The sequence below is a fragment of the Marmota flaviventris genome, chromosome 7 (assembly GCF_047511675.1).
Source record: "Marmota flaviventris isolate mMarFla1 chromosome 7, mMarFla1.hap1, whole genome shotgun sequence".
Lineage (NCBI taxonomy): Eukaryota > Metazoa > Chordata > Mammalia > Rodentia > Sciuridae > Marmota > Marmota flaviventris.
Genome location: NC_092504.1, coordinates 142,755,553 through 142,779,050, shown reverse-complemented (window position 1 = coordinate 142,779,050; position 23,498 = coordinate 142,755,553). Strand labels below are relative to the sequence as shown.

Sequence of the window (23,498 nt, the reverse complement as noted above, 5' to 3'; positions counted from 1 at the left end):
AAAGCTTTAGAGGAATGAGGAAGTTGGGAAGTAGAGGAAGAGGCCCGCTGGGCCTGCTGTCTCCCCATGCACTGTTTATCCCAGGATTCCAGAGAACACAGTTTCAAAAACACTTGATTTTAAAGCCTCTTGTCAGTTTGGAAATTGCGTAATGGTTTCAAAACCCCTTGTTTTGCAGATTAAGAAGTAGAAATTCCTGTGATTATAAATTGTAGTGCTAGAATAAAAACCTTGTTCTGCTCACTTTGAGTCTAATTCTCCTTATATTATTAAGATGTGTGTGTGTGTGTGTGTGTGTGTGTTTTGTGGTGCTAGGGATCTTGTTATACACCAGCCACAAAAACATTCTTGCCAATAAGGTCTAAGTAGGTTTGGAAATTCTCATCACAAACAGCGATTATAATGTATGAGAGGAATGAAGACATTCACATTATCCAGAGGCCACTGAAAGTTTGAAGGATAAGCTTAATGGGATTGCTTGCTATAGAGTTTTCATAGCTAACACATAACAAATCTCTGTTTTTCTTTTTTGTGTTTTTGGTGGTGCTGGGCATTGAATCCAGAGCCTTTCTGCTGGAAAGTGGTTCTTTTTCAGCCCTGAGAACTACAATCTTATATCATTTACAAATATTTTTTAAAGAAAGGAGTTAACCTCATTTTATCATGAAGTGTTACATCTTCTTAGAGGGGATTGCTCTTTATCAGAATATGTGAATGAGGTCAAGAGTAATTGACTGAAGTTCTTTATAAAAGAGAGTTTTTGACAAAAATCTTTAATAGATATTTATTTTGTTTTCATTTTATTGATTATTCTCTTATGTTGAGGGAAGAATTAAAAAATAGGAATGAGAAAGTGGGTGCTGCTCAGATCTGTTTGGAGTAGATATCCCTAAACAACCATAATTAAAGGGGAGTGGAGTGGGAGTCTGGGTGGAGGAACATCACTGATCATTATCTTAAACATTTCCAGCTTTGAGTTGTCACACAAGGTTGTGGCAGGGGGCAGAGTGGGAGGTAGAAGGCTGTTGTGAGTGCCCGTGTCTAGCAGCATGATGGTGTTGGCAGTGAGGAGGGAGCACCAGACCAGTGTGGTGGCAGGGAAGCGCAGGTGCAATCGCTGGTGTGACTTGTGGTGCTTAGGAATGAATCAGCATGTGATTGACCGTGGTGCTGAAGGAGCAATAGAGAAGGGTTTTGAAGAATGTCTTGCGGCAGGCAGGTGCTTAGCTCCTTTCAGAAGTCATGGCAAAGCGCAGTCACAGCTTCCAGTCACACACTGGGGCTTAGTCCCGAGAGGAGAGCTCGGCTACCGCCCTCCTGGCCTGGCTGCTCCCACCCTCCTGGCCTGCTGTTGGCGTTTCTTTCAGTGTCTTCAGTTCTTTTTGTTACTCTTTTAATGTTAGCATAGCTTTGAAGTTTTGAATCTTTCTGTTCTCTGTTATTGTCCATAATTCAGGGCAGAAATGTAAGTTTTTAACATTTTTATGTTTTTAAAGAATTTTTAAATTGTTTTGATTTGATTGTTATTTTTCTGTTTACCAGTGGTTTCCAGTGGTGTCTATTTTACAGTGATGTTAGGGGTTGACCGGCTCTGTCAGCTGTCCCTTTCTTAGCTGCAAATTACTTGTCATAGTCTTACCCATTTCGTAACATTAAGTCGTGTGTACATCAAAAGTAGCAGAGCTGTGATGGAAACAGTCAAACAAGTTTTTCCTTTAAGTTTTTCTTTATTGTGTGTTGACAGATTCTTATTGTATGTATTTATAAGGTACAAAATGATCTTATTAACTTTGAATACAATGTGGAATGATAAAATTAAGCTAATTAACTTAAACATTTAATATTTTGTGGCAAGAGTATTTGAAACTTATTCATAGCAGTTCTGAAATGTACATTACTCAGTGTTTAATTGTACTCACCACACAATGCAATTTATCTTAAAAAAAATCAATCTTATTCCTTCTGCATAACTGAGGCTCTGTATTTGTCATCTTGTACCCGCCCCCACTGCCCAGTCTCTGGTAACCAACATTCTGCTTTCTACTTCTTTGAGTTCAGTTCTAGATTTCACATAGAAGTGAGAACAGACAGTATTTGCTTCTCTTTGTTGGTGTATTCACTTAGCATGTTCTCCATTTCCACCCATGGCTGTCACAAATGACAGAATTTTTTCCTTTTTTAAGGCTGGCTAGTATTCCATTGTATGTGTGTTCCACACCTTCTTCACTCATTCACCACCTGGTGGGTGGATAGATCATTTCCACATCTTGGTTGTTGTGGATGGTGCTGCAGTGAGGGTAGGAGCACAGACATCTCTCTGATGCACTAATTTCAGGAATATTGGAGTTTCTGGGTCACATGGTAATTCTGTTTTTACTTTTTGAGGAACCCTCCCTACATTTTCTCAAGAGGCTGCACTCATTTTTATCCCACCAGTGGTGTACAGGAATTCCCTTTCTCCACACCCTTGCCAGCAGGGTTTTCTTCTGTCTTTTGACGGTAGCCATTCTAACTGGTGTCAGGTGACATCTCTTGTAGATTCCCTTTGTGTGTCCCTGATGGTTCCTGATGTTGGGCATTGCGTCTTGTATTGATTAGCAAGTCAGGTCCTTTGAGAAGTGTCTGTCTGGGTTCCTTGCCCTTTTCTGAATCAGATTGTTTCCTTATTACAGGGCAGTGAGAGTCGTTCACCAAGGTGCACGGGGTCCTTCCTGTTCTGAGCACTCTCTCTGTCTGGTCTCTTGTGGCCAGAACCATGCTGTTGCAGATACTATTACTTTGTAGAGTAGTGTGAAACCAAGTAGTTGATGTCTCCCGATTTGTTCTTTTTGTTCATGATTTCCTTGGCATTTTTTTTTTATGGTTTCATATGAACTTTAGGATCATTTTTCCTGTGTCTATGAAAATTAATGTTTAGACTTTTGATAAGAATGCATTGAATCTGTAGATTTTTTTGGATAGTAAGGAGAGTTTAACAGTATTCTTCTAATTCATAAACATGGAATATCTTTCCATTTATTTGTCATCTTTGACTTTTTTCATTGATGTTTCACAGTTTTCATTGTACAAGTGTTTTGTCTCTGGCTAAATTCATTCTTAAGTATTCGGTTTTAAGGGCTGGGTTGTGCCTCAGTGGTAGAGTGCTTGCCTCATACATTGAGGCACTGGATTTGATACTCAGCACCACATAAAAATGAATAAACAAAATAAAGATAGTATTTATGTGTAACTGAAAAATATTTTTTAAAAAAGTATTCAGTTTTTAAGCTATTGTAAATGGGATCGTTCTTTTGAATGTTTCTTATTAGCATAGAGAAATGCTTCTGATTTTTGTATGAAAATTTTTTATCTTGCAACTTACTGAATTTATCAGTACTGTAGTTTTTTTTTTTTTGTAAAATCTTGAGGGTTTTTTAAAAATTTAATTTCTAAATCCATTTCATCAGCAAACATTTTCTTTCTCTTTCCTTATTTCTTTTTTTTTTTTTTAATTTTTTTTTATTGTTGGTTGTTCAAAACATTACATAGTTCTTGATATATCATCTTTCACACTTTGCTTCAAGTGGGTTATTTCTATGGCAAGAACTTTAGTACCTTGTTGCATAGAAATGGTGGGAGTGGTATCCTTGTCTTGTTGTGGATCTTAGAGGACAGGGTTCCAGTGTTTCACTGTTGAGTTAATGTTAGCTTTGGGCTTATTATATGTTTCATGTGCTTCTTGAGGAAATCCTGTTATGAAGGTCAGTATTCTTAACAACAAGCTGTCAAAGGTAATGCCAAGTAGCAATGCAGGAATGAACAGTTTGGTATAAATACCTTATTAATCTTGCATAATTCAGGAACAGAATTTAGAATAAAGTATATAGAGGAATGAACAGGCTGCAAACTAAACTTCTAATAATAGCTGGACAATATTAGATTGTATATAATTATATGTAACATAATGGTGGGCTGTACTTATTATAGTCTAGAGGTTATTTCTTACTGCTTAAGGGTAGATCCATGTGCTTTGATGATTCACCAAGTACTTAGAGATGGTTTACATTTCTTAGTGGGAAATTTAGTAGCCTTGTTGGGGCACATACTGCATGGAACAGATGGCTGCCCCACCTTTCTAGGAGATAGGTGGGCCGGGTTTCATTAGGGAGTTTTAGAATTGCTCCATTAGAAGAAAAGTGGGGTATTCAGTTGCCTAAATCTATACTATAGAGCTTGTGTGGGGACATTTCAGGAGTCATTTAGATATTCAGGTTGTTCAGAATAGCCCTATTTTCAGGGTAGTTGATTTTAAACCATTATTTTGGAAAATAATGAAGTATCAGGACCAGTTACTTGATCTTAGCCTGTGATGATGCATCATAGTGTTTAAATGACTGTGAACCTGGATAAATAGTTGTACATCTTTATTTCTTTTTTTTTTTTTTTTTGGTGCTAGGGATTGAACCCAGGGCCTTATGTATGTGAGGCAAGCACTCTACCAGCTGAGCTATATCCCCAGCCCCCATATATTTTTCTTAATGAGAAGGGATTCTTAAATTAAGACGTGAAAGGATAGCTGACTGGGTACAATGGTGCATGTCTGTGAGCCCAGCAACTTGGGAGGCTGATGCAGGAGGATCACAAGTTTGAGGCCAGCTTTGCAAATTAGCAAGGCCCTATCTTGAAATAAAATAAAAAGGGCTGAGTGGTAGCTCAGTGTAGAGTGCCCGTATTCAAGCCCATATACAAGCCCATGTACACAAAAAAACCCCCAAATAAACTACAATGGTAAAAACAAAAAAAGGATGCCTCTTTCTGTTGTTTGATTTTGTAGACGTTTTAGCCTAATAAGTTCTAATACTTTTAAAATTTGTTACATTTAAATCTTATTTGTTGAATATAGTAAATAAATAAAAAACCCCGAGCAGTTTTTAAAAGGTCAGCGGACTGTTTTGTCTTTGGATTAAATATCAATTCTAAGTTTTCCAAGGCTGGTTGGCAGTATTTCTGTACCTTAGCTTTTGCTTTTTTTTTTTTTTTTTTATTACAAACAGCATGTGTTCCTATTACATAATTAAATAGCTGTCTTTTTACTCTTTGGAAAATGAGATATTTCAGTGTTTTATTTGCCTAAGAGAGTTGTGTGATTCTATAACATTGATCTGTTTTTTTCCTTAAATTTAACTGCTCAAGTCAAGACTTTTTATGTGTATATATCCTTTCGTATTTAGGAATTTTATTTATCAAATATTTTTTGGGGGCCCATTATGTGATGCCATCATGTTACATGATAGGAAATACGAGAAGATTTTTGTTTTCAAGGTAGATCACTCTAGCCTTGTAATGTAGGGATGAGATTTCAAAGAGGTAATTGTATCTTTATTTAATAAAAATTTTAATGTAAATTTTTTTATATATATGACAGCAGAATGCCTTACACTTCTTATTACATATATAGAGCACAGTTTTCCATATCTCTGGCTGTATACATCATATATTCACACCAATCAGTGTCTTCATACATGTACTTTGGATAATAATGATCATCCCATTCCATCATCATTAGTTACTCCATGCCTCCTCCCTTCCCCTCCACCCCCTCTGCCCTATCTAGAGTTCGTCTGTTCCTCCCATGCTCCTGCTCCCTATCCCACTATGAATCATTCTCCTTATATCAAAGAAAACATTTGGCATTTGGTTTTATTCTCATAGATGAGAAAAATGAGGCCTTAGGTCACAGCATCAGTAAATGATCATATATTCCTTTTACTGTTTATTTACCTCTTTATTTAGTTCCTGGAGAATCAATGCAAACATCCCCAACTTACTGTTTTTAAAAGAGCTGTGTATTTGTGTGTGTATACACTTAGGCATGTGTGCATGTTCCTAAGTGGGAGATGCATGCCTTTGGAAGAAGTGGTGGTTAGTCTGTGAGGGTACATTGCACTCTGCTGGGGTCATGTTCTTGCTGTTCTGGGATGGTGCCCTGTTTGTCGTGGGCCTTTGTGTTCATCTGTGAGAATGGAGCTGAGAGTGCTGATAGTTGCAAACATACATGGCGGGCTCTGTGAGAGTATGTGCATGTGTGTGCTTGTCTTTGTTAGTTTCTGAGTCTGCACATGAGTATACCGTGTGTACTTGCCCACTCTGTGCAAGAAAGTCTCTGAACATGTGTTCTTTTCTCTGTGTTTCTGTCTGTGTGGGTATCTTCAGACACCCTGTCTCTGCATCTCTCTGTGTATATTGGGGTAGTATTGGGGGGCTGGAGAGGGCATTTCCAAGTAGAATACTCCTGGATGGCAGGAAGCCTGGTACATTGACAGAAAAGGTCCTGGGAAGAGACCCTGCAAAAAACAGCAGCCATGTCAGCTTGGAGATCAGTCAAGCTTGGAGATCTGATTTGTTGTTTAATTGTACAGCTCTATGGCTGGAATATTACTAATGCAATATAACAAACAAAAAAGGTGTGATGTCAACTCAGGGAAATGTTTCTTTAAAATATAAGACCAAAGGGTACATTATAAATATTGAGAAACTTGCTATTTGATACTTCCCAAAGTGAATTTTTGAAAGAAAAGAGTGATCTCTAGACCACTTGAAGTGGTTCATTACAATTTACATTTTGCTCAATCTTATTTAATATTTCCAAGCCCATTTTAAATTCAGTGATTCAACAAATATTAATTGAGTATCTCCTATGTACCAGAGACTATTTTAGACACCAGGGATATAATAGTGAATTTAACGGTGGGGGGGCGGGGGGGGGACTTCTCTAGTAGAATTTACATTCCAGTAGAAGAAGTGACAATAAATGAGAAATAATGTTAAAAAGAAGCAAGAAAAACGTGGTAAGGAATGTTGATGGTATCTTGCAGCGTTTTGGTATCCAGTACTTAGTGTACATCAGTGTGCCGTAGGTAACACATTACAAAATTGATACACTTATCTCTGTACACTCTTTTAGTAAATTAATGGCGCTCTTTTCTTATTCCTGTTTCATTGAAAGGAGGGAGTCTTGTGCATGTACAGCAAATTAGAGGTGAAATGGAGAGTAATACTGTTTCTATTTTATAATCCCCATTTGCTTATTCATCATTGCTGGTCCAGTTAGGGGAAATCTAGGTTCTTAATTGTCCCCATTGCTGCTTCTCCATCTTGTCCACTGCCCTTTAGAGCACATTCTTAATGATCAGGTCATTCTGGGATTGTTAGTAAACTATCCTGTGAGTAAATTTGAAAACAAATGATGTAAATGAGTTTTGAGGTAAAGTTCGGTTGTATATAAATTTGAAGAATTTTGTAATAATTCCTACTTATATAGGTTTATTTGGGAATAAATTAGAATATTCTATTTGTTGGGTTTTATACATTGTCAGATCTATTTGTTGGCATTTTGTTTTGCTTAGGAGTATGATGCATAAGAAGATGCTTCATTTTTCTTTGTGAGCTTTTGTGTACTAAGCCTTTTGTGTACTAAGCCTTGTTCTAGGGACTGAGAATCCAGCAGTGGGTAGAGTAAGTCCTGTCCTTGTCAGAGCTGGCTTAAGTCAAGTTGGGAGGATTCTGATAATAAGTAAATGGCATATTTAGCATCAAAGAGTGCAGGAGGGGAGTACAGCAGAGGAGAAAATACAAAGCTGATGAGCCCCTGGGTGGGAGTGTCAGGAAGGTGCTGCTTGATGGGGAAGCCATGGTGGGCTTTGTGGTCAAGCCCAGTTGAGGAGAAGCAGGCAGGGAGGCAGGGAAAGAGCCTTCAGAGTAGAAGGCAGCGCAGGGAGTCAGGACCGTGGATCCTTAGCATTCTGTGATCACTCAGGCGACGTGGGATTGTCATAAGATGGGAAAGCCACTGGAAAATTTGGGAGCAGAGAGGACAAAATAATCTCAGGTTTTAAAAACTCTGGCTAGTGTGTTAGGTTTAGGTGAGGGAGCAAGGCAGAAGAGGGCCACTAGCAGGGCTAGTGAACCAGCTGAGGGAGACAGGGGCAGAGAGTGGCTGCATTCTGGACGTAGGCTGAAAGAAAAGCTGGCCGGCCAGAGTGGCTGGTGACCTCTGAGCAGCGAAGGACACAGGCAGGGTGTTGGGGCCCCAGCAAGAGAACCCACTGGCTGCTGATAGGAGGGGGTATGCAAGATAGTCAGGTGTGTGCGGGTGTGAGGAACCTGTGAAGCAGGTCAGGTGTGTGTGGGTGTGAGGAACCTGTGAAGCAGGTCAGGTGTGTGTGGGTGTGAGGAACCTGTGAGGCAGGTCAGGTGTGTGGTGGTGTGAGGAACCTGTGAAGCAGGTCAGGTGTGTGGCAGTGTGAGGAACCTGTGAAGCAGGTCAGGTGTGTGGTGGTGTGAGGAACCTGTGAGGCAGGTCAGGTGTGTGGCAGTGTGAGGAACCTGTGAAGCAGGTCAGGTGTGTGGTGGTGTGAGGAACCTGTGAGGCAGGTCAGGTGTGTGCGGGTGTGAGGAACCTGTGAGGCAGGTCAGGTGTGTGGCGGTGTGAGGAACCTGTGAAGCAGGTCAGGTGTGTGGTGGTGTGAGGAACCTGTGAGGCAGGTCAGGTGTGTGGCAGTGTGAGGAACCTGTGAAGCAGGTCAGGTGTGTGGCGGTGTGAGGAACCTGTGAGGCAGGTCAGGTGTGTGCGGGTGTGAGGAACCTGTGAGGCAGGTCAGGTGTGTGCGGGTGTGAGGAACCTGTGAGGCAGGTCAGGTGTGTGGCGGTGTGAGGAACCTGTGAAGCAGGTCAGGTGTGTGGTGGTGTGAGGAACCTGTGAAGCAGGTCAGGTGTGTGGCGGTGTGAGGAACCTGTGAAGCAGGTCAGGTGTGTGGTGGTGTGAGGAACCTGTGAAGCAGGTCAGGTGTGTGCGGGTGTGAGGAACCTGTGAAGCAGGTCAGGTGTGTGGCGGTGTGAGGAACCTGTGAAGCAGGTCAGGTGTGTGCGGGTGTGAGGAACCTGTGAAGCAGGTCAGGTGTGTGCGGGTGTGAGGAACCTGTGAAGCAGGTCAGGTGTGTGGTGGTGTGAGGAACCTGTGAAGCAGGTCAGGTGTGTGCGGGTGTGAGGAACCTGTGAAGCAGGTCAGGTGTGTGCGGGTGTGAGGAACCTGTGAAGCAGAATTGGAGATGTTGAGTCAGTCTGCTGCTGGGCTCTTGGCCTGGCATCTGAGGAAGGGTTTGAACCCAGTGGGTGATGGAGTTTGATTTACTTGCTTAAAAATGGGTGATGGCATTCATTGTTCTCAAGCAGTGTACGTACTGATCTTTGTATTTCAACGAGTTTGACGTACAGCAAGTAGTGGGATGAAATGCTTGATGTGGTTTAGGGGTTGGCTTGGCTGTTAGTCCTGTGGTAAATCTGAAGAAATAGGAGGACCATAGGTCAAAGAACTACTTAAGAAATTACTGGGGAGATTCCAGCTCCTGAGCCTTAGTTTCTTGAAGGGTTGGGTTTGTCATGTTTTCCTCGGTTGTTCTAGGAAGTGATGAAATAACCTAGATTGGAGTACAGGTAATAGGATTACTGTCCGGAAAATAGCGCTGCTGCTTTGTTTTCCTTAGTTTATTTTAAAAACAAGTGGTATATTCTTTTTAATTCGTTAGTTTAAAATTTAAATTTATTTCAATATTTGGCACATCATATATCTTTTGCAATAGCTCCCAGAAGTTATTAATTTTGGTGAAGCTTGGTATTTTTGAAGGGTATGTCCCCCTCGTTTAAGTCACTACTTCAACTGCTTAAACTGAAAGTCCATAACAGCTCACTGAGTTTCAAAATTGAATGTTTCTGACTGGTCATCTTATTTCAGTCAGTTTTTAGTTGAATTTGGTAGAGGCAAAAATGGATGATTAAAAATCATGTCTCAGAAAATGTGCCTGATTCTTCATTTGATTTGCGATACACTGCTTTCAGCAGAAAACAGTGCCATCCATCATGGTATAGGCAGACTCATTAATTAAAACAGGTTGAGTACTCCAGTCTGAAACCTAGAATTGGAAATGCTCCTGAGTCTGGAAAGTTCTGAGCACTGACATGAAGTCCTGACCTCAAGTAGTGGGTTTCAGTCAAAGTGCAGATGCACAAAGTATTGTCTAAAATCGCCTCCAGGCTGTGTTTATAAGGTGAAAATTAAACAAGGGAATTTTGTGTTTGGATGTGGGTCCCAGCTCACATTTATTTCTCATATATTCGCAAATATCCCCAGATCTGAAAAAATCCAGAAGCCAAAACACTTTGTCTCAAGCATTTAGGGTAAGGGATACTCCATCTATTGTTGTTGAGACTTAATGTAATTATGTCTTTTATTTGAGAAGGTTATTGCTCAGTCTTATCATTCAGAAAATGTTCTAGTGTTGTGTAGTTTTTGAAAAAAAATTATGAAAAATTCTAGATCTTATGCAAAAATTCAAATAGTAATGTGACATTTAAATGTATTTAGAATTATTTACTATGTATATTTTAATATAAAATGGCTAGATAAGGGCAGCTTTACTCCGTAAGTGGCACTTTATTTTTCTTAGGATAAACTCTTTAAATTTTGTCACTATATAACCAGAATCTAGAAACTTAGTTGTTCATAAAGTATTAAATTATAACAATGATATCAGCATTTTTCTTTCTGTTGCTGTTGTTTTGTATTTTAATATGTGTTTCTGTGTTATAGAATGATATTTAAAACAATAATTTGAGTTACTTCAACTGTGAAAAAAAAATCAGACTAAAATTGTTAAAAATTTAACTGAAATCTTTTTTTGTAATTGGTATCTTTAGATCCAAAGGCAGAAACCAGATTATACATCACAGTTAATGATTTTGAATTTCATGTCTACAACCGTTCGGATCTTTATGGACACCTTCAAGAGTTGTTTGGTTTGGAGCCAACAATAATTCCACCTAAGAAAGATGATGATAAAACCCGGGAAAATGGGAGAACAAGAACCCAGTCTAAAATTGAAAGGTTGAAAATCATACCTGAATTTTACTAATTTCTAGCATTTAAACCTTTGCCTTTATTAGAATGTGATTGATAACTGTTCACCTAGACACAATCTAATCTTTCTTTCTAATTTAACTAAAAACTTTTTGTTTTTTAAAATAATTATGTAATCATTTAAAATTAAAATAATACAGAATTATATAATGTCAAAAAAGTTGTTTCCCTACAAATGGTTTCTACTTCACTCCATATTAAAAACTACTGATATTAATTTTTTATGTTTTTGAGTTCATTTACATGAATGTTTTAAGGTTCATATGCAAATATTTGACCTTTTTTTGTGAGTTTCTGAAAATCATATGTTTCACATATAGTGTGTGTAGTTTGCTTGTTATGGAGAAGTGTATCTTTAACTTCACCTATCTGTATATGTAAGTCCATTTTGTTTTGCCTGCTGGGCACTCATTGTATACTGGGAAGTGCACAGCTAATGTTAAGTATATCTGAGGGAGTATCCTTCAGGTATTTAAGCTTTTCTTGGTCTTAGTTTTTTTCTTCTCTTTAGAGTTAAAGTAAAAACAGAATCTCAAGACCCTGCATCTTCATGGCGATCACTTATTCCAGTCATAAAAGTCAATGTGAGCACAGTAAGTAAATTGTGTTATAGTTAAATGTTTGGTGGGTTCAAAACATAGAACGTTTTATTTTTGCAAATATAACTTTCATTTCTCTAGGTTGTGAAATAATTTTAGCACCAATACTGTTTTAGGATAAGTTTCTTAGATTGTAAAGCTTATTTATTTACAAGAGTTTAAACTAGTTTGAACTTCACTTTAAATTTCTTCAAATACTGGAATACATTGACCAGCAGAATGATTTAAATAGCATATAGTGCTGAGCTGGAATCATTTACTTGTTTCTTGAAAATGTTTGCTGTTAGGTCAGCTTAATGGAGAAAAAAGGTGTAATATATGTCTTTTTATGTACTTTTTTTAGGGACGTTTGGCCTTTGGAAATCATTACCAACCTCAGACTCTGTGCATCAACTTTGATGATGCTTTCTTAACTTACACCACAAAACCACCTTCAAGTCACCTTGACCAATTCATGCATATTGTGAAAGGAAAGCTTGAAAATGTTCGAGTCATGCTTGTTCCTAGTCCAAGATATGTTGGTCTTCAAAATGATGAGTAAGAAAGCCTGATGGAAATAGTAACTTCTTTTGAACTAAGATGGGCATCACCTGGAATCTTCGGTGACCCTTATTTTCTTGCTATAGTTGTGTGATAATAGCTACATTTCTCAGTCTCCTAAACAGTGAACAGGTCTTCCTTGTGGGATCAATGGATATGCTGTCTAGCAGTAACGTGTGCTTTCAGATATGCTTCTGTATTGCCTATAGCTATAGCTCTTCTCCTTCTCTCTGTAGTTGGGAAATTTATTTTGGGCAGTTAAGCCCTGATGTTTGTATAAGAAATGTACATTACAGGTGGATTTTTGTTTTCAGAAGGCATGGATAAAGTAAATTTAAGAGATTGGAGTACCATTTTTGAGTTAGTGAATGTTGAAAATGAATCGGAATTACTCTTGAAAAATTAGTCAAGTTAGGGTGGTGCGGTTTTGAGACCCATATGACGCTTACATCCCAAATTGTTTTCCATCTAGTTTTTGAGGTGTGATTTTGTATTATTCAGTGAAAAGTAGCAGTGTGTATTTAAGAGACATGTTGTGTGGATGTTGCACACTAGACCCACCTCACAATGGTGAGATGCCCACCCTAGACTGGACTGGTCCCTGAGGAAGCCGCAGACTCATGACTCCTGCCTGACGCCAGGCCATACGTCCATAGATGGGATGATGGGCTTTTATGACCTTTGTTTTTTCTCAGCCGCTCTTTGTTTTTGTGCAGGAGCCTTTGGATGAATATGTGTGGTTTAAGTGTTTCTGGGTAGAAACACTGTAGTGCCTCAGCTTTTATCCTTTTATTTTTGTGCATAGGCAATATGAAGTCTTATAAGGTTACAAGAAACACAGTTATTCCATTTAGTTCTTACTCTTGACCTCCTTGCTATTACATTTCCCAAGAACTATCTAAAATGATAGAGAGAGGGTTTTTCCTTTTCTAATCCCAGGTGGCCGTGGGTCTGCCTGGCCATACTTTTCAAGATCATGGATTTGGTTAAACCTCTTCTGGAGTGCAATCAAGTCTGTGTTTTTGGGTACAGGTATAATACTGAATAAATCTGGATTTTTTTCCCCCAAGTTACTGGAGAGTGAGATCAGAAAGTGTTCTGCTATTAGTAACTTGTGTAAAGAGGTTTAAAATTATATTTTTCATTATTCAAAAGTGTGGAGCATCATTAATCTTTTTGATTTAATACATATTTAGAAGAAAATTTAGTTTGTATATATTATCTATGATTGAGAAGTTAATTTTGATGAAGAAGATATTATAGTATGTGACAGAAGTTGTTAAAGTTTGTGGGAAATTGAAGATAGAGAAGCATTCATTCAGAGTTAAGTTCAAGGTGTTTGCTTTAAATTTATTTCAAGCTGTTCAACTAAATATTCTTAGAAATAAGCAATATTAAGTTGTTATTTTTATTATTTTCTTTTTTCATGTTTCTGAATGATTACAGCTTATTCTGATAAATAAAATGATATTTTGTGTTTGTTTTTAATAGCAATGATTTTAATTTTTTATTTCACATGAAAACTAATTTTTTTCCCCCTCTTGAGCTACCAGTAATTTACCAATAAATTTTCAGGGTCAATTTTATTATTTACCATAATACAGCATGTACCTGGGAACAGTTATTTGGATAATTGTATAGGTGAAGGATATTTTTCCCTTTTTAAGATGGTTCTTGGGTGTGCTTTGTAGCTATTCCTTTCCGTTTTTCACCTTTTACCACCATTAAGTAGGATATTGAACGTTTTGCTTTTCGGAGGTGTATTCAGCTAGCCCTCACCTCTGCTTCTTATAGACCACCAAGACTGATGGGAGAAGGCTTTGTGGTGATGCAGTCCAACGATGTCGACATCTATTACTACATGGATGAGCCAGGTACTGTGTTTTTGCAAGTATGTTTCATAGTGATGATTCTCTTCTGTGGAATGTACATATCTGATAATCTTTCTAATCTTCTTTCTTAGGGTATGGTATTAAAGGGATCAGTAAAATGATAAATGTGGTTATGGGAATGTCTCTAAAAATATGTGTCATTTCTTAGAAGTGTTTTAGACTAAAGAGAACAATATAGTATGTTACTTCAGACTCTGTTTTCATCCATAGACTTCAGCAATCTAGAATGCAGGCAGCCTCTAGTGAAGACCTTTAGGGGGTGCTGTTAGGATTGAAAGATCAAAATCTTGCTAGTGACTGTGCTTTGTAGGTGGCTTCCGTGCTTCCATTTGATAAAAGCTAAATGCTAGATCTTTTATATATATATTAATTGTAGATGGACACAATAACTTTATTTATTTATTTTTATGTGGTTCTGAGGATTGAATCCAGGGCCTCAAATGTGTGAGGCGAGTGCTCTACCATTGAGCCACAACCACAGCCCCAGTGCTAGATCTTTTAAAGCCCTTTTTTGTACTTCAGCTTTTCCGACCTTTCAGGGGTTTTTGAGGCTCTGGGACTTTCTGGTCTCTTGAGCTGACGTGGGCTCTGATGGTGCAGAAGCAGGGTGGGTGCCTGCAGGGAAGCTGCAGCTCTCTGTCCTGTTAGCCGGCCTTGCAGTTTCTGCTGCCACACTCTCCCAGACAGAAGACTGGCTGATCTGGTAGAGCTTCCCTTGATGAAGCAGTAAAAATTATTAGTTTTATCAAGTATTGACCCTTGACTAGAGTCATCTTAATATTTGGTACGATATAGTGGGTTAAACACAAAGCACTTCTGCCATATACCAGATATTCTGGTGTCCTGAAGAGAAGCATATATGTGATGGAGTTGCACACCCAGTCATTTCCTTTTTACATGGAACACCGACTGATCTTGAAAGATGAATCAGAGACTTTGTTTTTGAGCTGACATGAGAAGTTAGAATTTTGGAAAATTTAGGACTATTTGGCAGTAACTCAATAATTAATAGCTTTCTAATGAAACTACCAGTGACACTAACAAGTGTGATTATAAAAATGTTTAAGAGTGAGTTTATCAACATTTGTGAAAGATCAGCGTGGTTATGTGAACTGCTGTTTTCCACATGACCAGTGTGTGCTTGCAAGGGTCATGTGTGGACAAGAGATGCATTCAGAATGCAACACCAGCATAAGACTGCCAAAAGTGCAGTGATCCAGTTTCAGATTACACATTGCGACTCATCTTTAAGAAGGTCCCACTTGTTGAATTTTGCTGTCATGTCAAAGAAGAATATCATCCAGCATTAGGTGAAAAGTCTACTGAAATGCTGCTCCTTTTCTGAGTACATGTCTGTCGAGGCCAGGTTTTATTCAAGTCCTTCAACAGCAGATTGAATGCAGAAGCAGCTTTGAAAATCCACCTGATTTCTATTAAGCTAGACACTACAGAGATTTGCCAAAATGAAGAACAATACCAACATTTCTCACTAAATTATTTTGGTTTTGAAAATATAGTTTTTCTTCATTAAGAATGAAATGAAAACTCCAATTTCATTAAAATAGTTATTTTTCATTTTTATACTATTTTTATTTAGTATTTTATTATGTTGATATATAGTGAGTTGATTTTTAAAATAAAATTACTTAATGTTTACAACAAAAATTTATTATTTTGAATAGAACCTTAAATGGGCTTAACTTTAGTCTCTTTTGGGGATCCTTTTTGGGGTTCTTGATTTTTAAGAATGTAAAGAAAGGTTCCTGAAGCCAACACGTTTAGAACTGCTTATTTAAGGAAACTTCCTAATGGTCTTTTTAAGTAACTGCTTTTAAATTGTATGTTCTGGAATACAGGACTTGTTCCAGAAGAAACAGAAGAAAGCATTGAAGGAGAAATAAGCAGTGAAGATTGCAAATTACAAGACTTACCTCCATGTTGGGGGCTCGATATAGTCTGTGGTAAAGGAACAGATTTTAATTACGGACCCTGGGCTGATAGGCAGAGGTACTTAAGTAAATTATATCTCTAATAAAGTCTTTCAAATGCATTGAAATAGTAGCTTATTTTTTTATGTGCTGTCTTATGATGGCAGAATAAATTGTCACTAAATATTTTGATCCAATAGTAACTTGTTTTATGGAGAAACCTCAAGCAAGTTGTCTCCAAAAGGAGGAACTCATTTATCAGAAAGATTCATTAACAGCATATTTATTCATTTCTTTGATTTTTCTTTTGTATTTATTGAACAATTTATTTATTAACTCTCTACTATGTAGCAGAGTAATGAAGAGATGGGGGTTTAAAAATAAAAGACATACATACACAGTTCAGTTTTAGTGGGGGAGGAGAAAGCAAGTTGTGAGAAGGGCTGTATAGAGGTAAGTAAAGGGTCTTGAAGATGTGCCCAGGAAGGCACTGCATCTGTTTCCCAGGGAGGCCGAAACTGATCACTGCCCATGGGGTAGCTTAACCAAAGCTTCTTTCTCACAGTTCTGGAGGCCAAAGGCTCTCCATCAAGGTGGTGGTGAGGTTGGTTCCTTCTGAGGACTGGGAGGGAAGGAGGTGCCCCAGGCCTTTTCCTGGGCTTGTAGGTGGCTGCTTTCTCCTGGTGTCTTCATGTGGTCTCCTTTGTGTATGTTGGTGGCCAGACTTCCTCTTCTCCTAGGGACACAAGTCATACTGCATCAGGATGTACCACAGTGGCCTCATTTTAATGCTATTATTCTCTAAAGACCCTTTCTTCAAATACAGCCCTGTTTTAGATACTAGGGTTAGGATTTAAACATGAAATTTTAGGGTACAGTTCAGCTTACCATAGGTACATAATTCATATTGAAGATTGGGGAGAGAAGACTTAGAAAAGGCTTTTGTAGAGGTAGCAGTTTAGAGTTTGCTAGGCAAAGAAGGGACTGAGTATTGAGGCAAATACATGAGAAAAGTGGAGAATTGTCCTGTGTTCTACAGGTAAAGGAGTTCTGTAGTAATAAGAAGTAGGGATCGTATACTGAGAATAATGTAGAGTGTCTCACAGTTTCTCGTTTTTCTTTCTTTTTTTAATTTTTATATTTTGGGACAGTTTTGCTACAATGCCCAGGCTATCCTTGAACTCCTGATTAAAGCTCAACTGCTTTTCTGCCTCAGCTTCCTGAGTAGCTGATTCTGTAAGCTTGTGCCACTGTGCCCATCTGACTCAAAGATTTTTATTAATCATTCTATTACCTTAAAATAATTTTTTATTTTTAATATATTATTAATGTTTTTCCACTTATTAAAGAAAACAAAGGGACATTTTTCACTAATTAGGAATTAATTCAAATAGACATTGCTTAATGTTTTTCTCTACATGAGTTAGCTTTCTTGAATAGAAAAGTATGTGTTGAGTCACATACTAAGGCAGTTTTTACTGGGCTATTGATGTGTTAATGAAAGATTTGAAAGACCACTGATACCAATTTTTGATGTTCTGAGTTTTTTTGAATACTTTTTAAAGTTTCAGATTATGCTATGAATGTACTCTTAGTGAGAAGGATATGCCTTGTCAAAGAATATGCTCTTCCTTTACTTACTGTTTTGGTGCTGGGGGTCAAACCAGCATCTTGCACACGACAAGGCAAGGGCTCTGTCCTCCTGGTCTTACTGTTCTCTAGTATACATGGTTGTGTGCCTCACTAGTAGTTAATTAAGGTTGTATGATAAATGAGTAGTTTGTTATTTGAAAACTCTTGGAATGTGCTAATGGAGAATTCACTAAGTTCTGGGTTAGGTTGAAACTTGAAAGTTTCAGAGTAAATTCACTAAGTTCTGGGTTAGGTTGAAACTTGAATGTAAACAGAGCTTAAAATTCCAGTTAGCAGATACTTTTCACATTATTGGATTTTAATTTTCCTTTAATGGCAAAATTTTTCCTACAATAAATCATGCTGTATTTGCTTTGTATCCAGTTGAAAATGAAGGATTTCAGATTCCAGAAAGTAAAATAGCTACAGCTATTTCAACTGCATGCAGAAATCTTAAGGGAAATTCATTTTCTTTGGCTGGACTAACAGTTATATATTTTTGAAAGGAAAACAAAATAGAAGAATGCCTTAACACAGACATATGAAACATTTTTATAGTTTTAGCAATAGAATGAGGTGTGATTCTTCCTAAAATACATTTAATATGTTTAAAAAATGAATAGTGCATATTTACATAAAAACCCTAACTAAAATTCTTATAATACATAATTAAGTTCACTTTGGCTACATAAAGTCTTTGTATTATATGGAGAAATAAAACGAAAATTAATATGAGTTAGAAATTTGCTTTCTCAACTCCCTTCAGTATATATTCTTCCTCTGCTAAGAGAGAACAGCAACATACTTCATAACCTGAACTTAGCAAATGCACTCAAGTTTATTCAAGACAAGGATCCGTTTTTCACATACTTTAGTTCACTGGTGTGAGTGAAGTGTGCTTCCTCACTTGCATGTACAAAGTCCTCAGGGAGCCCTCTGCTTTTCTTCCTCCCCATATTGAGTTTCCACTTGAATATGATCAGCAGTCAACAGTGACTAGTACTGTCATTTTCTTACCATTTAAATATGTCAGAAATATAGGAAGAAATTTTGGCAGTCTTGCTGTTGAATCATTTCGAGGAGTTCTTGATCTCTGATAGGGCATAGTTTTAGCATATAGATTAAAAAAATTTTAAATTTTAAATGACAGTAGAATGCATTTATGCACTTTGATATACGTAGATGAGATATATTTTTTCTAAGTGTACATGTTGCAAAATCATACTGGTCATGTAGTCACATATATACATACAGTAATAATGTCTGTTTCATTCACCTATCTTTCCTATCCTCACATCTCTTCCCATCACTTCCCTCTACCTAATCTAAGGTAACGCTGTTCTTCCCTAGGGACCCCCACCTTATTGTGAATTAGCATCCACATATTAGAGAAAACATTTGGCTTTTGGTTTTGTGGGATTGGCTTATTTCACTTAGCATGATAGTCTCCAACTCTAATTGTTTACTGGTAAATGCCATAATTTCCCTCCTCTTTAAAGCTGAGTAATATTCCATTGAGTATATATATTGCACTTTCTTTATCCATTCATCTATTGAGGGGCACCTAGGTTGGTTTCACAGTTTAGCTAATGTGAATTGAGCTGCTATATACATTGATGTGGCTGTGTCATTATAGTATGCTGATTTTAAGTCCTTTGGGTATAAAACAAGGAGTGGAATAGCTGGGTCAAATGATGGTTCCATTCCAAGTTTTCGGAGGAATCTCCATACTGCTTTCCATAGTGGTTACACCAACTTGCAGTGTGACCAGCAGTGTATAAGTGTACCTTTTTCCCCACATCCTCGCCAACACTTATTGTTGCCTGTGTTCTTGATGATTGCCATTCAAACAGGAGTGAGATGAAATCTTAGAGTTGTTTTGATTCACATTTATCTAATTGCTAGTGATGATAAACATTTTTTTTTTCATATTTTTGTTGATTGATTGTATTTCTTCTTCTGTGAAGTGTCTGTTCTGTTCCTTAGCCCATTTATTGATTGGGTTATTTGGTTTTTTGTTGTTAAGTTTTTTGAGTTCTTTATGTATCCTAGAGATTAGTGCTTTATCAGAGGTGCATGTGGTAAAGATTTTCTCTCAATCTGTAGGCTCTCTCCTCATGTTATTGATTGTTTCCTTTGCTGAGAAGAAGCTTTTTTAATTTGAATCCATCCCATTTATTGATTCTTGATTTTACTTCTTGTGCTTTAGGAGTCTTGTTAAGAAAGTCAGATCCTAGGCTGACGTGGTGAAGATTTGGGCCTAATTTTTTCTTCTGTTTGCTCAGGGTCTCTGTTCTAGTGGCTAAGTCTTTGATCCACTTTGAGTTAATTTTTGTGCAGGATGAGAGATAGAGGTTTAATTTCATTTGGCTATCTTTTCTTCAGTGAATGTTTTTGGCACCCTTGTCTAGTATGAGATAACCGTATTTATGTGGATTTGACTCTGTGTCCTCTGTTCTGTACCGTTGGTCTACAGTTCTATTTTGGTGCCAATACCATGCTGTTTTCATTACTGTAGCTCTGTAGTACAGTTGAAGGTCTGGTATTGTGATGCCTCCTGCTTCACTTTTCTTGCTAAGGATTGCTTTAGCTATTCTGGGTCTCTTATATTTCCAAATAAATTTCATGATTGCTTTTTCTATTTCTATGAAGAATGTCATTGGGATTTTAATAAGAATTTAATTAAATCTGTATAATGCTTTTGGTAATATGACACTATTAATTCTGCCTATCCAGGAGCATGGGAGATCTTTTCATCTTTAATTTCTTTCTTTAGTGTTCTGTAGTTTTCATTGTAGAGGTCTTTCACCTTTTGTTAGATTGATTCCCAAGTATTTTATTTTATTTTTTTGAGGCTATTGTGAATGGAGTAGTTTTCCTAATTTCTCTTTCAGTGGATTCATTGCTGATGTATAAGAATGTGTTTGACTTATGGATGTTGATTTTATATCCTGCTACTTTGCTGAATTCATTTATGAGTTCTAGAAGTTTTCTGGTGGAATTTTTTGGATTTTCTAGATAGAGAATCATGTCATCAGCAAATAGAGTTTGAGTTGTTCTTTACCTATTTGTGTCCCTTTAATTTCTTTCTTTTGTCTAATTGCTCTGGCTAGAATTGTAAGGATGATGTTGAATAGAAGTGGTGAAAGAGGACATCCTTGTCTTATTCTAGTTTTTATTTTTAGCAGGAGTGCTTCCAATTTTTCTCCATTTAGAATGATGCTGGCCTTGGGTTTGACAACTATCTCTAGTTTTTCTAGTGTTTTGAACGTGAATCTGAGTTATATTTTGTCAAATGCTTTTTCTGCATCTATTGAGATGATCATGATTCTTGTTTTTAAGTCCATTAATATGATGAATCATGTTTATTTATTTTTTATTTTTTGTATTTTGAACCAACCCTGCATCCCTGGGATGAATCCCACTTGATCATGGTTCCCTATCTTTTTAATATATTTTTGTATGTGATTTAGCATATAGATTTTGATGTTAATTCTACCACCAGTGATTCTGAATCTTCAAGGTATTATTCAGCTTTATGATAATTCTTCTTATGAATTTTTCATGACAGTTTGAGATAGAGCCTATTAGATTGAGACTTAATTTGTAGGTGATAATTTTGACAATGTAAGCATTCCTGACATTGGCTGTTTAGTGCTTTTACTTAAAGTGCTTTCATTGAAGTATTTCCGCACAAGATCCTCATCACCTAGTGAGATACATAGGACAGATGTGTGATCCCATCAAACCTGTGAGAAAGTGGGGCTGCAGAGAGGTTAAGTGGTTTGGGGAAAGTAGTGAAGCGACAGCCTCAAAAATTGAGGTCTAGATCAGCTGATCATCCTACTGCCCACTGCTCTTGTCCTTCTGTTACCTCCTGGAGTGCGCAGTCACCTAGAAGTTTTGTTTTTGTTTTTGTATGTTTGTGTGCCTTAGTCAAAACATTTGCAGAACGTAAGTTTGTTTTTATTTTCATCTAGTGATGTGAGTCTTGTGAGTCTCTATTTTAATTTTGTTCTATTCAACTGTTTTTTCCCCTGTCTTTTATTCCAAGTACCGTTTCCTGTCACTGCTGACTCCTTCCCCAGCCCTCCTATCTCCTCTGAGTTATTAGCAGCATTAGGTTAGTGCGGTAACATAAGACACTGATTTTTCATCAGACAATAAGGGGTAGACAAATAACTAGAGCCTGGGTTTCATTTTTTTTTTTTTTTAAAGAAATTTGTTGCTCTTCATCCTATTTATAGTATCTATTAAAAACAGTGACTATGGAAATAATAAAAACTCTTCATGTGCCACACACTGCTCTGTCTTTTCCATGATGTAGTTATTTAGTGTTCAAAACCACTCTAAGGTCTGTTACGTTTTTCCTGTGTTAAGGATGCAGAAGCAGGTCAGGGCTTCTCAGAAAGATTAAGTAATGAATCCAGGGTGAAATAATCATTCTAATTAAGCTATCCTTTGTCAGTTCTTTTCTTTCTTTCTTTTTTTTTTTTAACCATTTGAACAGTTGAAAAACTTGTAAAATGTTTTTAATTGCTCATAACAATTGAATAGTCAAAATTGGTCTTGCCTGTGTCTCAGCTGGGTCATAGAATATTTATTAAGTGTGAAAGCTCATTGATCTCTGGAAGTGTAAAACATTGAAGAAAACAGTCTTATTTTAAAACAGGGTAGCAATGATAATGTAAAGATAGAATGTTGATTTGGGTCCCTTCTCGGAGACTATGTTGTTTGAATAACAGGACATTGCTCTTTCTACTTTCTCATATAGGGATTGCTTATGGAAGTTTTTCTTTCCACCTGACTATCAAATTCTGAAAGTCTCTGAAATTGCACAGCCTGGAAGACCAAGACAGATTCTTGCTTTTGAGCTACGAATGAATATTATTGCAGATGCTACAATTGACTTGCTGTTTACTAAAAATAGGGTAATAATTGTAATAATGAAGTGGAAAATCTTATTTAGAATTTGAAAACTATTTTTTAGAATATTTTCCTTTTGACTTATTTTATACTTAGATTTATTTCCATGAGCTTCTTCCTTCTCCCCCCAGATAGTTACATGTGTGCTGCTTTCATCATAATTTTACTGCATGCCCAAACTAGAAGAGTTGATGGCGATGATGGTGATGATAGTCAAGCTGCATGTTCTGTTCTGGTTCATCATCTGAATGAACCATCTGAACTTTCATTCATTAGCCGAATGAAAAATCTGGCTGAATTGTTTTTGTGTATTTTTAGTATAAATTTGAACTTTTGTTTTTATTGCATATCAATTGATAATTATTTCTTCTGTGATAATAACTAAAAAGTAAAGATGATGGGAATATAATGAAAATCTTTTATATGAGTTAAAATTTCTTTTGGCAGGAAACAAATGCTGTACATGTGAATGTAGGAGCTGGCTCATATTTAGAAATTAATATTCCAATGACAGTTGAAGAAAATGGTAAGCTATGATTATTTTTAGTTTTAAATGATTAGAAAAGTAATATATAAATAATAGTTTTTAATCCTCTTAGAGTGATATTAATAGGTTTTAATTTTAAACATTTTAATGTTTTTATCTTTTAATTAACTTTATTTTTTAGTTAATATGTAAAAACAGAAGATTGTATTTATAAGGGGTACTGTGTGATGTTTTCATGCATTTATTGGGTACTATTCAAGTTAGGATAAATCCTTTCGTCCCTCAAACACTTATCATTCCTTTATGGTAAAAACATTCAAAATCCTTTCATCTAGCTTTTGAAACATACTGTACGTTATCATTAACTACAGTCACCCTATTGTGTAACTGCACATCAGAACTTCTTAGTCCTCTTCTGTGTATAATGAAGCACTCATTGATACATCTTTCCCCATCCTCCTCTCCCCTGTTTCTCTCTGCCCTCTCTCTCCATAGCCTCTGGTAACCATCATCTTACCCTCCACTTTGATGACATCAACTTTT

The 23,498-nt window shown here is 37.0% G+C and overlaps 1 protein-coding gene across 5 annotated transcripts in view; it reads left to right on the top strand.

The window, feature by feature from the left end:
* The window catches only part of Bltp1 (bridge-like lipid transfer protein family member 1), a 200,419-nt gene that overhangs the window by 26,842 nt on the left and 150,079 nt on the right, over nt 1-23,498 (top strand). For all 5 annotated transcript variants that reach the window (XM_071614729.1, XM_071614732.1, XM_071614730.1 and 2 more), the window contains exons 7-13: nt 10,732-10,918; nt 11,463-11,544; nt 11,894-12,087; nt 13,885-13,964; nt 15,839-15,989; nt 22,317-22,473; nt 22,916-22,994. In XM_071614729.1, coding sequence (XP_071470830.1) covers nt 10,732-10,918; nt 11,463-11,544; nt 11,894-12,087; nt 13,885-13,964; nt 15,839-15,989; nt 22,317-22,473; nt 22,916-22,994 — 930 coding nt within the window. The remainder of the gene's footprint in view (nt 1-10,731; nt 10,919-11,462; nt 11,545-11,893; nt 12,088-13,884; nt 13,965-15,838; nt 15,990-22,316; nt 22,474-22,915; nt 22,995-23,498) is intronic.